General features: G+C 44.6%; 1 protein-coding gene across 1 annotated transcript in view; it reads right to left on the bottom strand.

Annotated features, from left to right (window-relative positions):
• Nucleotides 1-16940, bottom strand: part of ALG13 (ALG13 UDP-N-acetylglucosaminyltransferase subunit) — a 65224-nt gene that overhangs the window by 44556 nt on the left and 3728 nt on the right. The window contains exons 3-4 of the mRNA XM_078147907.1: nucleotides 16534-16672; nucleotides 10751-10893 (exon numbers count right to left, since the gene is read on the bottom strand). Coding sequence (XP_078004033.1) covers nucleotides 10751-10893; nucleotides 16534-16672 — 282 coding nt within the window. The remainder of the gene's footprint in view (nucleotides 1-10750; nucleotides 10894-16533; nucleotides 16673-16940) is intronic.

Below are 16940 nucleotides of genomic sequence, written 5' to 3'. Positions count from 1 at the left end.
ACATGATGTGATTCTACATTATTAGCCACAAAATCCTGAAAATCGTTCAAATAAATTTCACATTTTAAAATTTCACGTGACATAATTTTTTTTTCACCAGCCTCCACGGCAAAGTTAGTACTTCATGAGGCCAAGTAAAGGATTCTAATAAATCAAGATCATTTAAGGTGCATTCATTGTCGTTTGTGTCTGATAAAAGACATAAGTTGCCTTGTTAAATTCTACTTTCTAGTAACCTATTCCTAGGCAGAGCATTCAGTTTATTATTTTTATTCAGTGGAATGTCTTTACACTTACTGGACTTCATCCAATTTCCCCTCGGAGATTCTGGCTCTCTGGGACCACTATTGCCGTTTTCCAGAGCTCATATGTTGCATTTAATTAATTTTTTGCACTTTCTGAACATTACTTGACCTTACTTTCAATGCAGCTGAAAGTCATGAAAAGTCTTCAAGAATGTCAATCATTCCAGCAAGGCCTCACAAGAAATTAATGCTGGCTAATCTCTTGGCCAAAGCAGAAGAAGAAGTATGAGAAAAAATGCATTTATGATGCCGGATGTTCACACTGTATAGGAGGAGCAAGCACCTTAAGTCTCACTCCCAGAACTTGACCGATTTTAATGGAATTTCAAAGTCTCTAGTTGTAGTTTATAGCTCAGATTTTTGTTAGATTTGTGATAAATATAATAAATTTCACCCAAAGATGTTTTAAAATTATTAACTTGTTTTATTCCAGACACTGAATCATCTAGTGATATTTGCAATCAGTGACTCAAACAGTGCAAAAGGATGGTTTTCAGACAATTTTCAAATAACTTAGTAGCTACTCCAGACTTTCTCATTTTACTAGCACCATTGGAACACAATGCAATTAAGTTTGCTTTCAAATATTCATTATTAAAGTCACAATCATTTCAAGTGAACAATAACATACGGAAAATAAAGTCTGCTGTGGTTGGCACCAATGCTTTAAAGCCACAAATAACATTCCCAGCATAGGAGTGGGTTGAACTGTGTGCTGGCCATATTTAACAAATAGTTCACAAAACCCTTGAAAATTTAACCATTGGCTCTCAGGCAATACGAGCAAGCCAACTCTAGCGCATCGCCGGGTCAGTAAGTCAGTCAGTTACCAAACATTTATTAAGTGCCTGCTGTATACCAGACATTGTGCTAAGCACGGGGGATACAAAGAAAGGCAAAAACCAGTCCCTGCTCTCCCAGAGCTCACAGCATACAAACTGCTATGCACAAATGAGACACAGACAGGATAAACTGAGGGTCGTCTCCTGAGGGATGGACTGGGATAGGAAGGATTCTTGCAGAATGTGGGACTTTAACTGAGACTTGAAGGAAGCCAGGATGGAGAGGATTCCAGGCCTGGGCACCAGCCAGCAAAGACATTTGTGGCCAAGAGAGAGAATGCAAGGAACAGTAAGGAAGCCAGTGTCACTGGACTGCAGAGTACACGGAGGAGACTGGGAAGGCAGGAGGGGGCAGGTTACGGAGGGCTTTGAGTGCCAAGCAAGCATGTTGTGTTTGATCCTGGAGGCCATAGGGAGCCGCTGGAATTTATCGATTAGACAGATGACATGGTCAGCCCTGCACTTCAGGAAGAACAGGAAGATTTTGAGTCATGAGATCTGGGGTCATTTCAACAAGTATTTATTAAGTACCTACTCTGTGCCAATCAATAAACATTGATTAAGTGCCTACTGTGTGCCAAATCAACAAGCATTTATTAAGTGCCTACTATGGCTGGTCAGTCAATAAACAGTACCTGCTATGTGCCAATCAATCAGTAAATATTTATTAAGTACCTACTATGCGCCAGGTCCCATGCTAAGAGCTGGGGATACAAAGAAAAGCAGATGAGAGTCCCTTCTCTCAAGTAACTCACAACTATACTACTTGTGAGCTCAGTTACCTTGCCTAGGTCACTTCCCCTCCCTAGGTCTCTGTTTTCCCATCATCCCATGTTTAGAGAAGCTAATCTGTAAGACCCCTTCTACTTCTAGGACCCCATGATTCCAGTGAATAATAGTAGCCTGCATTTATATAGCACTTTAAGGTCTGTGAAGTGCTTTATAAATATTAGCTCATTTCATCTTCATGACAACCCTATAAAGGCAAGTACTATTATTTTCCACATTTTTTAGATGACGAAGCTGAGGCTGGGAGGTCAAATTACATGCTCAAGGTCAAGGTCAGTAAGTATCTGATGCAGGATTTGAATTCAGATGTCTCTTGATACCACGAGGTCTCGCTCACTCTCTTTCACTAATGCCAAGCCCAGTGTTCTTATCCATTGTACCAGCCAGCTGTCTCATCCCCCTTTATCGATTTACGAAATTCTAAATATCATTTACTTTCCACCAACTTCTGCTCCTCCAAAGGCAGAACTTTTAACCCAGACTCCTACTTAATCCAGTGCTATGGTTACCACAATACAACAACAATCAGAAAGTCATATTTATATACCGCTTTAAGGTTTGCAAAGTACTTTACATGCATTATCTCATTTGAGACTCACAACAAATGAGTGAGGTAGAAATGATTATCATCCTCATCTTACATATGGGGAAACTGAGGCTGAGCTTAAATTTTCCCTTCTCTTCTTTCCTCAAACCTCCTACAGCAAGCACCCCACCTCTCAGCTGAGAGCCTAGCCTTGTGCTTTTTTTTGGGGGGGGTAGGCAATGGGGTTAAGTGACTTGCCCAGGGTCACACAGCTAGTAAGTGTTATGTGACTGAGGCCAGATTTGAACTCAGATCCTCCTGCATCCAGGGCCGGTGCTCTATCCACTGCGCCACCTAGCTACTCCTTAGCTTTGTGCTTTACTCCCCCCAATGGGAACTATTTGCCAATAACTCTCTCTGTTCCCCTCCTTTCTTTACATGTCACCACCTTCTGCCATCATCCCCCTCAGTCACTCCCTGATGAAGACGAGGTGCTTTCCTCATCATGACCAAGCCCTCTCCAGGCACCTTGGATCTCATCTGTTCCAATCTAACAGATTGCTGCACTCTTGCTACGATCTTTAATCTAGCTAGTACCAGCTCCTTCCCTGCGGCCTACAAACATGTCCATGCCTCCCCTTCCTCAAAACCTCCCACTGAATTCTACTATCATTCATTCATCTTCATCATTCTAGCTCTCTCCTCCCTTTCCTTGAAAAAGCAGACTATACATTGAGCTTCAACTGGGTCTCTTCTCACTCCCTTGTTAACCCCCAACCCCATAATCTGGCTTCAGACCTCAGCCTCAGCTGCTTCCAGAGTAACCAACGATGTCTTAGCCACCAAATCGAATAGTTGTCACCCTTCTTGACAATGCCGAACATTCTTTTTCCTGGAGACCCTCTCCCCTCTGGGCTTTCAGGACAAGGTTCTCTCCTAGTTCATTACCATGTCAGCCCAACTGAGTGTCTCCAAAGGCTCTGACCTGGGCCCTCTTTTCTCTGTCTCTCTCTCTCTCTCCCTCCCTCCCCCCTCTCTGACTTAATTAATTTCCATTAATTCAATCAGCATCTCTATGCAGATGTCTCAATATATCCGAAATGGAACTCATTCTTTTTCCCCTTAAACCCTCCCCTCCTCCCTCCTACCTTCTCTACTACTGCTCAGAGCACCCCCATCCTCCCAGTCCATCAGGCTCCCAAACTAGACGTCCTCACTCTCTCTCTTACCCCCATATCCAATCTGACAGCCAAGGCCTGCTGATTTCACCTTTGCAACATCTCTCAAATATTCCCCCTTCTCTTCTCTAACACTGCCCCGACCCAGTCACAGTCCCTTATCACCTCACACTTAGACTATCACAGTAACCTGCTGGTAGGTTTGCCTGTCTCAAATCTCCCCCTACTCCATCCATTCTCCATTCAGCCACTAAAGTAATTTTCCCAAAATGCAGGTCCAATCATGTCAACCCCCTCCCCCCAACTCAGTAGTTTCCAATGGCTCCCTATCACCTTCAGAAACAAATACAAAATGCTCTGTTTCACATTTAAAGTCCTTCATTACCTAGCCAGCTCTCTGCCTTTCAGTGTTCTTATATCTTACACCCCACATGTACCTTGGACCCAGTGACTCTGGCCTCCTGGCTGGTCTACAAACAAGACCCTCCAACTCTCAGCTCCTGGCATTCTCTCTGGCTGTCCCCCAGGCCTGGAATGCTCTCCCACCTCCACTCTAGTGACTGACCTCCTTGACTTCCTTTAATCCCAACTCAAATCCCCCCCTCTACAGGAAGCCTTCTCCACCCCCTCTTCATTCTAGTGCTTTCCCTCTGTTCATTATTTCCCACTTATCTTGTATATAGCTTGCCTGGTATATATTTATTACATCATCTCCCTCATTAGATTGTAAGCTCCATGAGGGCAGGGACTGTCTTTTGCCTCTTTTTGTATCTCCAGTGCTTAGCACAGTGCCTGACACATAGTAGGCACTTAATCAATGTTGATTGATTGATAAATTGATTCCCAGATCAATACAGCCAGATCAAAGTCTTTTTCCTGAGTCCCACATGGTTAACTGCTTATTGGACATTTTAAAGGCAATGTCCCGGAGAAACCTCAAACTCAAAATGTCTAAAACTCAATTTATAATAATAGCTAGCATTTATATTACAATTTACAGTTTGCAGAGTGCTTTCACAAACATTATCTCATTTGACCCTCACAATAACCCTTCAAGGTAGGTGCTATTATGATCCTCATTTTACAGTGAAGAAACTGAGGCAAAATGTCAAATGACTTCTCCAGGGTCACAGAGCCACTGTGTCCAAGGCTGGATTTGAACCCAGGTCTTCGTGACTCCAGGCCTAGAATATTATCCATCTAGCTGCCAAAACTCATCTTTCCCCTCAAACCCTCCCCTCTTCCAAACTTCCATATTATTGTCAAGGGCATCAACAGTCTTTTGGCAGCCCAAGTTTATACTCTGACTGCGATCACTCCTATTGACCCCGCCAAATCCCACAGAGTCCATCAGTCACCAAATCTTGTTGTCCGAACTTTTCCATGGTCTCTCACTAGCTGACTCCCACAGCCACCATTGGAGTTTAGCCCCCCCCCAATACCCCTTTTTGTTTGGGGGTTTTTTTGGCTAGGGAATGGGGTTATGTGTCTGTAGAATGGGTGTTTTTTTTTGTTTTTTTGTTTAGGCAACTGGGGTTAAGTGACTTGCCCAGGGTCACACAGCTAGTAAGTGTCAAGCATTTGGTCTGAGGCCAGATTTGAACTCAGGTCCTCCTGATTTCAGGGCCGGTGCTCTATCCACTGCACCACCTAGCTGCCCCTGCCCCCCTCACCTCTTGCCTGGTTCCTGATACCCCTCAATTCCAGTGCCTGCCCTCTAGTAATTAGTTCTTATTTCTCCCACCTAGACACAGCATGTTGTCTCCTCCATTAGATTGTGAGCTCCTGGAGAGCTGAGACTGTCTACAGCCTTGCTGTGTGCTTCATACAGTGCTTTGCACAGCGCCTGGCACATAGTAGGAGGTTAAGAAATGTTTATTAACTGACTGAGTGATACAAAATCTCAAAGAGCACAGAGCCAAGCATATATCCATCCCTGGGTTCACCCGATGGGGCCAACTTTCCATGACGATATTGAAACGTTCAAAATTCCTCCTCAAGTCTAGCCATCCAAGCCATTCCAAATCCATCTGATTTCACTCTTATCTAAAAAGAGACAAAAGACCGTCCCTGCCCTCAAAGAGCTCACAATCTGATGGAGGAGGGCAAAGTCTAATGAAGTGGCTCACAGCTGTGGAGGTTTCCAGACTCCTCAATCCACGAATGCCAAAGACAACTTAGAAGGTCAGTGGGAAAAGTCTGTTTCTGTAGATTCTGAGAGAGGAAGGTGGGGTCTCAGCTCCATTCCCCAAGAGCGTGGCCCTGGGTGGGGGGCAGCTGCTTCCTGAGCTTCCAGCCCACAGACTGAGGGGGAATCCAGTGGCTGATCAGAGAGGAATTGCAGGGATCTCTTTGCCAGTGCTGAGGCAGGAATCTCTTGCTTTGCCCGTGTTTGGATCTGGGTCACAGTTCTGGGTGGCAGTGCTGGGGTGAGGAGGAACGCTGGTGTGGTGGAGCTTGTAGTGGCTGTGGAGAGGAACCCCTCCTCACAGTTACAGGACAGAAAGGAATACCTGTGGTCACAGGCCGGGAAAGGAGTAAACACCTCGCCCCTTATCATACCACCTTGGAAGAACTGAAAATTTACAGGGCCCTACAAGTATCTCTGAAAACAGCTACACAAACCCCTGAAGCTTGGGACAGTACACTCTCCACACTGGAAGCAGACTCTTACCTTAACAAAGAGTTTAAAACTCAAGTAATTGGCCGGCATCATGAGCAAGCAGAGAAAAAAGAGTCAGACTATATTATCTTACTTGGGTGAAAAAGCAGATCAAAATATACAACCAGAAGAAGACAACAAAGTCAAAGCTCCTACATCCAAAGCCTCCAAGAAAAATATGAATCAGTCCCAGGCCTTGGAAGAGCTCAAAAGGGATTTTGAGAAGCAAGTAAGGGAAGTAGAGGAAAAACTGGGAAGAGAAATGAGAGTGATGCAAGAAAATCATGAAAAACAAGTCAACAGCTTGCTAAAGGAGACCCAAAAAAATACTGAAGAAAATAACACCTTAAAAAATAGCCTAACCCAAATGGCAAAAGAGGTCCAAAAAGCCAATGAGGAGAAGAATGCCCTAAAAGCAAAATTGGCCAAATGGAAAAGGAAGTCCAAAAGCTTACTGAAGAAAATACTTCCTTAAAAATTAGAATAGAGCAATTGGAAGATAGTGACTTTATGAGAAATCACGATACAGTAGAACAAATCCAAAAGAATGAAAAATTAGAAAACAATGTGAAATATCTCATTGGAAAAACAACTGACCTGGAAAATAGATCCAGGAGAGAGAATTTAAAAATTATTGGACTATCTGAAAGCCATGATCAAAAAAAGGCCTAGACATCATCTTTCAAGAAATTATCAAGGAAAACTGCCCTGATATATTAGAACCAGAGGGCAAAATAGAAATTGAAAGAATCCACAGATCTCCTCCTGAAAGAGATCCCCAAAGGAAAACTCCTAGGAATATTATAGCCAAATTCCAGAGTTCCCAGGTCAAGGAGAAAATATTACAAGCTGCCAGAAGGAAACAGTTCAAGTACTGTGGAAACACAATCAGGATAACACAAGATTTAGCAGCTTCTACATTAAAGGACCGCAGGGCATGGAATATTCTGGAGGGCAAAGGAGATAGGATTACAACCAAGAATCACCTACCCAGCAAAACTGAGTATAATCCTTCAGGGGAAAAAATGGTCATTCAGTGAAATAGAGGACTTTCAAGCATTCTTGATGAAAAGACCAGAGCTGAATAGAAAATTTGACTTTCAAATACAGGACTCCAGTGGAACATGAAGAGGTAAACAGGAAAGAGAAATCATAAGAGACTTATTAAGATTGAACTGTTTACATTCCTGCATGGAAAGATGATATTTATAACTCATGAGACCTTTGTCAGTATTAGGGTAGTTGGAGGAAAAAATTATATGTATGTATATGTAGATAGATAGATAGATAGATAGATAGAGGGCACAGGGTGAGCTGAAGATTAAGGGGTCATATCTGGAGAATAAAATTAAAGGATGAGAGAGGACTATACTCGGAGAAGAAGAAAGGGAGAGGTAGAATGGGGTAAACTATCTCACAAAAAAAAAAACCAGAAAAGTCTCTTACAGTGGAGGGAAACGGGGAAGGTGAGAGAATGAGTGAATCTTATTCTCATAGGATTTGGCTTATGGAGGGAATAACAAACACATTCAATTGGGTATGGAAATCTGTCTTACCCTATAGGAAAATAGGGGGAGAAGGGGACAAGAGAGCAGGGGGATGATAGAGAGGAGGGCAGATTGGGAAACGGAGTAATCAGAAGTAAATACTTCCAAGGAGGGACAGGGTCAAAAGAAAGAATAGAATAAATGGGAGGGCACAATAGGATTAAGGGAAAGAGTTAGTTTTTCACAACATGTCTACTATGGAAGTGTTTTGCATAACTGCACATGTACAACCTATATTGAGTTGCTTGCCTTTTCAATGAGGGTGGGTGGGGAGGGAGGAAGAGAGAAAATTTGAAACCTAAAGTTTTAAAAACATATGTTTTTAAAAAATGCTTTCACATGCTACTGGGAAATAAGAAATACAGGAAATGGGGTACAGAAGTTTATCCTGCCCTACAGGAAAATAGAAGGGGAAGGGGATAAGAGAAGGGGAGAGATAAAGAACAGAGGACAGACTAGGGGAAGGGATATTCAGAATGCATGCCATATTGGGGTGGGAGAAGGGGGGAGATGGGGTATAAATTTGGAATTCAAAAACTTGCGGGAGTGAATGTTGAAAGCTAGAAATAAATAAATTTATATTTAAAAAATTTTAAAAAAATTTAAAAATAAAAATAAAAATAATAATAGAGGGGCTCACAGTATAATAGAGGGGCTCAGTAAAATGGAGGGGCTCACTGTATAATGGAAGGGCTTACAGTAAAATGGAGGCGCTCACCGTATAATGGAGGGGCTCAGAGCAAAATGGAAGGGCTCAGAATAAAATGGAGGGGCTCACCGTACAATAGAGGGGCTCACCATACAATAGAGGGGGTCACAGTATAATGGAGGGGCTCAGTAAAATGGAGGGGCTCACCGTACAATAGAGGGGCTCACCATACAATAGAAGGGGTCACAGTATAATGGAGGGGCTCAGTAAAATGGAGGGGCTCACAGTATAATGGAGGGGCTCACCATATAATAGAGGGGCTCACAGTATAATGGAAGGGCTCACAGCAAAATGGAGGGGCTCACCATATAACAGAGGGGCTCACCGTATAATGGAGGGGCTCAGTAAAATGGAAGGGCTCACAGGATAATGGAGGAGCTCACAGTATAATAGAGGTGCTAACCTTTTAACAGACAGATTCATGAGTTATAATTGCTGCTTTGCTATCCAGAAGTTCATCAAACAGCTCTTTAATAATCTGTGTTTCATTCTTGTCAGGGATATAAGTCAAGTTCATTGGCCTCTGATATACAGACTCTGTTCTCTTCCCTTTTGGGGAAATCAGGAAAACACTTACTGTCTTACAATCTCGTAAGATCACATCAAAGAGCTGTGACAATTTGAACATCCCACCTGAGTTCCATGCCACCATCTTTCTGTAGTGGAAAATGCCTGGATTCAGAGGGCCCAGAATCACTGATTCTTTCCATTTTCCTGAAACAGGGGCATAAAATACATACAGAATTGTAGTACCATCTGTTCTTCCTTAGGGTAAATGGATCTCATGGCACATCTTTTGCTTGGTTTCCCCCTGAAACCCACGAGTTTTCTGAGCTACCACATTCTACCAGCAGTGTAGAACTCCCTAAGGCCAATGGAGTTCACCATGGGCCCCTAACAGGGAAAGTTAATCAGCCATGGAATACTAGGTAGGCTGCCAGGAAAATGTTTTAAAACGTAGATGATCTGATCTACTAGTGCTCACCATAAGTGTATGGAATGGGGACTTGACTGAATTCCAGCCCTCCCTAAGCCCCCCATGCTTGTAGAGATTAGGCAGGCATGTTTCCCCATCTCTATATATAAATCTATCTGGAGGAAAGGGCTGTAAGGTCAGTTTCCACTTTCTCTAGGAGAGCTGGGGAGGCAGCTGATTTCAATGAAGACACTACTGTGAATGGCTTCCCCAACATCAGAATTTGCGTGGGGCACTCAATCCCACCAGCCTGATTTTTTCTGTTTTCTCTCTGCTTCAGCCAAGGCTTACAGTACTAAATGGAGGAAGCTCATCTTTGAAACCCTTCTAGGGCTCACAGTGCCTCCAGGCAATTTGATCTGCTCCTGCTACATTTGCTCCTCAGCATGCCCTGTGCCATGCCTGGAATGCACTCCCTCTATAGCCCTGCCTGTCAGATTCCTCCTCTCCCTTCAAGGCTTGGCTCGGCTCAGGTTTCACACCTCCTGGTGCCTTCCCTCATTCCCCCAGCTGAAAGTGTGACCTACCTCCTCAGATGTTCCTAGAGCCCTCTGCTCCGCCCCAGGGGCCCCATTACTCTCTGCCTTACATGATACTTACCCATGTAGATGCTGTACCCCTTCCCAACTCTACACACCCAGTAGAAGGTAAGCCCTTTGTGGGCAGGGCCTAGGTCATTTTTTGTCTTTGTATTCCCCGTGTGAAGAACAGTGCCCGGCACATAGCTGGCCTTAATAAAGGTCTGTCAGAGGCTTACGTGAGAGACAGAAGCTCGCAGTAAAATGGAGGAAGTTGGGAGGTCGTGAATCAAACTAGGTGAATGAGCACCCATGTTCATTCATTGTTTCCAGTGGAGCACCTTTAGAACTTTTTTGGCTTTCTCTTCCTTGGACATTGCTGGGGGCACCAACCGTCAAGCTCCACAGACTGTTTCTCAAAAGCCAAAAGGCATTAAAAATCTCCCCATGGACACACCCTGTGCCCCTCTGGCTACCATGAGTGTGCTGATGGGACGCACTTGCTAAAAGACAATACTAGCTAGAATAATCTGAGCGAACATTTACAAATGCTCACACTAGAAACTTCAAATGCAGCCTTTAGATGCAGAAAATTTATTAAGGACACGTCATACTGCAAAAATACACTAAAGCCAGGAGTGCATTGTCCAGGAAGGCTTGGCTATGTGTCTATCTATGTGTTTTCCCATGGATGGGTCAAAAAGATTGAGACTGAGAGGTTGGCATTAATTTTTTCAATCCCACAACTTGATCCAAAAATTCAGAGAATATCTCTGGCTTGCCAGGAGGAAAACGTTTCAATGATGATAAATCCTCTGATTTTAACAGCTCAAGAAGGGTGCTGAAACAAAAAGAGAGAGCAAAGCATTAGGTTACAGGAGCCACCCAACAGTGCAGTTGCTGCCCATTCCGTGGCAACACCAAACTCTCACCAACAGTCCTGGCGTTTTTCAAATTGTACAACAGATTTCACCATGGGTTTCTGCTTCCATACAGTGGAAGCGCCCACTAGAGAAGGTCTGGTTTCACATCCAAAACAAAACCGTTATTTCTCTAGCCCCTCTGTGTCAATCCAACGCATCCTTTCTCACTTCCCTCCACTGAGCTGCTTTGGTTAAAGATGAGGCTTGGTCAATGCTACCTCAGGACACTGTACTCAGATGGCTTTGGAATGAATTACCCTCGGGAAACAGCAGGTAAAAACTGAGATGGTCAAAAGTTAAATTGGTGGAAAGGCAGTAAATAAAACCAAATGACACGGCCAGACGACATGAGGAGAACTGGATTTGGGGGGACAGGGGCGCATGGGACCAGGCTGCTGAACAACTATGCCTTGCCTGTATTTTCTTAGGTTTGTCTTACTCTTTTTCTTAGCCTTGAACATAGTTTTAGGATTCTCATCCCACTTTCTTTCTATCCTGAGAAATTCTATTCTTTATCTGTAACATCAAAATCTTAACATGGTATTCATAACTATAAACAACTGGGAAGTTCAACCCTCAATGGCCAACAGGTGGGAAAGGGTGAGGATGGCAACAAAGATAACCATGTATAAAGAGAAGCAAACCTGGAAAGACTTTTCTGAAAAAATGCAAAGTGAAAAAACAGTCAGACTTCGAAAAACAGATCCCACCCTAACTAGGACCACTTGAATGGAACAAACAGACCAAGTGAGGATGGAGACCAGGACAAGGGGGTGACAGTCTATGCGTGGAAATAATTAGTTCAGGTAGCTGCTGAGCAAATTTAATGAGTTTCATTGAGGTTCAATGGTGACCTTTGGCTAGAACCATTTTTTAAAAATGTTCACATGGTAACTCAGGGAAAAAAGAAAATATTATTTAAAAAAATAAATAACTAAAATAAATAAAAATGCTCGCACGTCTGGATTCCAGTTGCCACGAGTGTGATATTCCAGGATCGTCCTAAGCAACACCACCAAGCAAACACTTGGAGGAATGTAGCTGAGGCACATACATTAGGAGAGACACAGATGCCTGTTGTCCATGCCTAAAATACATCAGCCTCTAGGCAAGAAAATACAAGGAGGGCTGCTGGCTTTTATTTCAGTCAGATGACACTGGAAGAAGTTGGAAAGGACTGGGGAAACTTGGAGCCGGCTGCCAGTCGACATGGACTCAACCCTGTGCATAGACTGCTTCTGTAAATCAGGAAAGTCAGTTCACTTTCTCCAAACCCCAGCCTGCTGGCAAAAGCCTTTTCTGGCTCTGAGGTGCAATCCTTGGGTTAGCATTTGGATGACAAAGAGTCAAGCCCAAAGCAGCTGAATTTCCCATAAGCCAAAGTGGACTTGCATAAATCAGTTAGCAAGGTGACAGTTAATTTCCTCTTATAGAATCATGTCAGCCTGGGTTTACCCTTAATCTATAAAGCACACTCCATTCCTATGCAAGGATTAGCCAACCAAGTGACCTGCCAGGCCCTCCTCCTGCCTCCTCTTCTGTTTCACTCAGCCTGGCAAAGCTGCCATCTCTCCTGGCCCACTCCATCAACGAGGACTAACTGACGGTCTCTGCAAGAGACTTGATCCTCAATCTGTCGACAAGCAGACACTGAGGGCCCTGCCCCCTGCCAACTGGAGCAGTGAGCTCTGCCTCCAGCTCTCTGTACCTCCGCCCTTCTCCCCTCCCCCGATCCCCCAAACTTAGGAAGAGAGAAGTCTAAAGAGCTTCCAATCCAGTGACTCCCCTGGGTTTGGCGACACCTTGGGCTGTCTTCTTTTTCAAGGCAATTTTTTTAAGGGGTTCATGAAATCTCCTAAAATTTAAGTGATTGGAATGTACTGTCTTTGATAATACTTAAACTACCAAGGAAGAAGGGCTTTGAGTACAGGCCTGCCAAAGGGGAGTACCGAGGTTGTATGAGAAAATGTTCAGAAAAGAAATGCAGACCCATCCTTAGGTGGGCTAAGGGAACTCCTGAAGACCCTCTTCTAAGTCAGAGGGAGTGTAATCCTGGTCTATCCAGAGAGAACCCACAATAACAGAACCACGGAACTGCCAACTATTGACATCACAAGAAACATATTTTACATATATTTTCAGGGATTGTTTATCAGAAAAAAATTAAATCATGTAAGAATAACTCTTCAAAGCAGGTGGGAAGTGACCTCGCTCTCCAGAAACCAGCTGATTTCCTCATCAGTCAGTGCTGGCTCCTCATAAGGCACAGTGATAGGTACTATGGACATCAGTCCAAGGGCTTAACAAAGAATTTACATGCTCATAGTGGACACAGCTGGTATATATAATAACGTATATATCGTAATGACAAACATAGATTAAACACCTGCTATTTGCCATGCACTGTGCTAAACGAATACACATATATGAAAAGTATATATTTGGATTTTTTGATACATTAAACAAATCCCCATTTGTAAGTAGTTAAAAAAAAAGTCATATGGAAGAAAGGGCACTAGAGGTTAGGGGGATCAGGAAAGGATTTATGTAGAAAATGGAGCTTAAACTCTATCCTGAAGAAGTTCAGGGCCTCTGTGAGGAGCCTGTAAGGAGGGAGGCCATTTCTAGCTCACACGATGGCCAGTGTCAAGGCACAGAAATGGGAGACTGAGTGTTGCATGTTTGTTGAGTATTACAAAGCATAGGAGGGGGAGTTTGGTTTTCATCCTAGAGGCAATAAGAAGCTGAGTGAGCAGAGCAGTCACATGCTCAGATCTGTGCTTCTGGAATATTCCTTTGCCTGTGGTAGTGTGCAGGAAGGACTGGCATGGGGACAGACTTGAGGCAGTGGGCTTCACTAGGAGGCTGTTGCAATAATCTGGGCGAGAGGTGATAGCTGTGTGGGTGGAGAGAAGGGTTTGGGCGGGAGAGATGTTAGGAAGGTAGAAAGGGCACAAAAATGCCAACGTTACAAAGCCAGGGGACGAGAAGGATGGTAGTGCCCTTGACAGAAATTGCATAGTTTGGAAAATGGTTTAGGAGGAAAGAAAATAAATTCCATTTTGGACATACTGAATTGAAAGAGATATCTAGATGTTAAACAGACAACTAGTAATGTGGGACCAAAGCTCAAGGGAGAGACTGGGGCTGAAGAGACGTGTACGGCGGGTCCCCACAGTGTGAGTGTGGCTTTGGGGACGCTTTGTAGAGAACTGATGAAGACAAGAGGGCCTAGGCCCGAATTTTGGGAAATCCCCACTGTTGGGCGGGGGGGGGGGTGATATGGATGATGAAACAGCAAAGGAGATGAGAATACACAGATGGAAAGAAAGGAAGAACCTGCAGGAATAGCATCACAAAAAGGCAGAAGAAGAGGGCAGACAATGCCGGCAAAGGCTGCCGAGAGGTCAAAAAAAGACCATCACGTCTGGCAATGAAGAGATCGCCAATGACTTTGGAAAGAAGTTTCAGTCTAGGAATGAGGTTGGAAGCCAGATTATAAAGGGCTGAGGAGTAAGTTGGAGGACAGGAAGTGGAGGCAGTGAATGCAGACAGCATTTTCCAATAGTTTGGCTGAGAAAGGGAGCAGAGGTATTGGACAAAATGGAAGGCCTAGGAAAGGCTCTGAAGGATGGGACAGGCTTGTACATGGTTAAAGGCAGGAAGGCTTGGAGAATGGTAGGAGAGTGATAGAGAGATAGGAGGATAATTGAGGGTGCAATCTGTTGGAGAAGAGGGAGGGTTCGGGATGAAGGGTCCATATAGAGAAAGGAGGAGAGATTACAGAGTAGCTCCCAGGAGACTCGAATTGGAGAGAAGGGGAAAAGATAGAGCTCGTGGCAAACAGCCTCAAATTTCTCAGTAAAGTAAGAGGCCAAATTCTCAGCGGAAAATAGAAGGGAAAGAGGAAGTGTGAGAAGCAAAGCTCTAGAAGAAATTCTGGGAGGAGAGAGAGAATCAGCCAGGAATCAAAGACCTGACTTTCCGAAGCAAAGGCCCAGTTGAGGTTAAATAATTGAATCTGAAACAAACCCAGCTGGCATGATTGTGAGACATCCTCTAGCTGCCTTCAGCCACTTGTCCTGTGGATGATGGGAATATTCCAAAGATTGGGTTTGGCAACAGAAGACCCGTGATAGGACAGAAGGGCAAAGGATTCAAGAATAGAGGACAGCATAGATTTGAATTTGCTAGGGAGTGGGCTGAGACTGGACAGAGAGGAAATTGAAGTCAGAGCAGGGGTAACTGGCCCAAGAAAGTACTTGGGGTGACGCACAGGAAAAACAGAAAGTTCTGGGGCAGCTAGGTGGTGCAGTGGATAGAGCTCCGGCCTTGCAGTCAGCAGGACCTGAGTTCAAATCCGGCCTCAGATACATAGCACTCACTAGCTGCGTGACCCTGGGCAAGTCACTTAACCCCAATTGCCTCACCAAAAAAAAAAATTCTGGACAGAGACGGGAATTTGTGGGTAATGGGGAGACCCAGCAGGTGACCATTCCTATGTGTGGCTGAGGTGGAGAGAAGAAGCAGACCATAAGTCTGAAGGAAGCTGAGGAACTGGGGGTTTAGGAAGTTTGAGGGAACATCTATGGGGATATAATATGTGTTTCCTAAGAGACAGGCGGGACAGAACAAGACGGTGCTAAGTCCAGTGCTGAACTCAAGGAAGATAGGAAAATAAGCTGGGGATTACTACTTCATAGCTTTCATCACTTTCTAGCAGGAAACCCTGGAATCAAGGCTTGTTTAGGCTTCTGTCATGAAGCCTCACTACAGACTAAGGGCCACAAACACCAGAGGAAGGGACTTGGCATCCAGAGGCCCGGGTCCACAGCCAGCCTCAGCATCCTCATCTATACAATGGAGAACTTAGCTCCCTGGGCTGTCATGAGCGGCAGGAGCCAAGACACCCAAACACAACACAGGTGACAGCTGCTGTCTTCATTCTCCTGCTCACACAGCATGCACTCTTACTGTGATCATAGGAGCCAGCCCAAAATTCTAACACACCTGTTGCAATGAAACACATTAGCATTTACTCAGGGGCCCCAGAGGGCTTATGGAGGGCAAAAACCCCTGTCTTTCTGAAGAGCCACACATCTCCCAATCCACAGAGACATATGCCCAAAGCACCAATAACAATGAAAAAAGGGCCCATTTATACGGCACCTGCTGTGTGCCAGACACTGTGCTAAGCACTTTACAGTTTCTCTCATTTGCTCCTTACAACAACCATGAGAGGTAGGTGCTCTTAGGATCCCACATTTTACAGTTGAGGAAACCAAAGCAGGCAGACATTCAGTGACTTGCCCAAGGTCACCCAGCTAGTCAATGTCTGAGGCTGCATTTGAACTCAAGTCTTCTTGCCTCCAGGCCCACCTGTGCTCCCACCTAGCTGCTACTTTGAAGTATGTCAACGGTATAGGGTTTTGGGGGGTTTGATAGGTCTTTGGGCAGGAGGGAAAGGAAGAGCTCAATGAATCAGAGGAGGGGGGGGCAGCAGGGGGCAGCCAGATGAGCACAGGCCTCCAAAGAGTCAGGGCCAGTCTGCCGCCTACCTGCATGTGCAATAGAAAAGATGCCCTTCTTTGTGCAGCTGTCTGGCCAGCTCTAACTGGTGATTGTCCATCAGCTTGTCGTTTATGACCACCACCAAGGGCTTCCCTTCTTCCAGGGCCTCCAAGCAGCTCCCTGCACCTAGAAAGAGAAATCCAAACTCCAAACAATGTGGTTTGTTCAGCTTCTTCTCCACCTGTCTTGTAGCAAAAGAGCGGAAAAAATACTAGTCCTACACATTCATCTCATGGAGATGGGGGAGAAAAACAAACAAACAAGAAAACCGTCAACAGCCTCCCTCTCAACAGCCTCTCTCTGGGGATTGACTCTTTGTTGGGTCGACAATGGTCAAGTCCCCCAGGAAGACAGAGAAGAGGGGAGGCATGAGGAGCCCAGACCCAGGGCAGCT

This window comes from Phascolarctos cinereus, unplaced genomic scaffold (genome assembly GCF_003287225.1).
Source record: "Phascolarctos cinereus isolate Bilbo 61053 unplaced genomic scaffold, phaCin_HiC Scaffold_8;HRSCAF=390, whole genome shotgun sequence".
Classification (NCBI taxonomy): domain Eukaryota; kingdom Metazoa; phylum Chordata; class Mammalia; order Diprotodontia; family Phascolarctidae; genus Phascolarctos; species Phascolarctos cinereus.
Note: the sequence above shows the minus strand (reverse complement) of the source record. Positions and strands in the feature narration are given on the sequence as shown.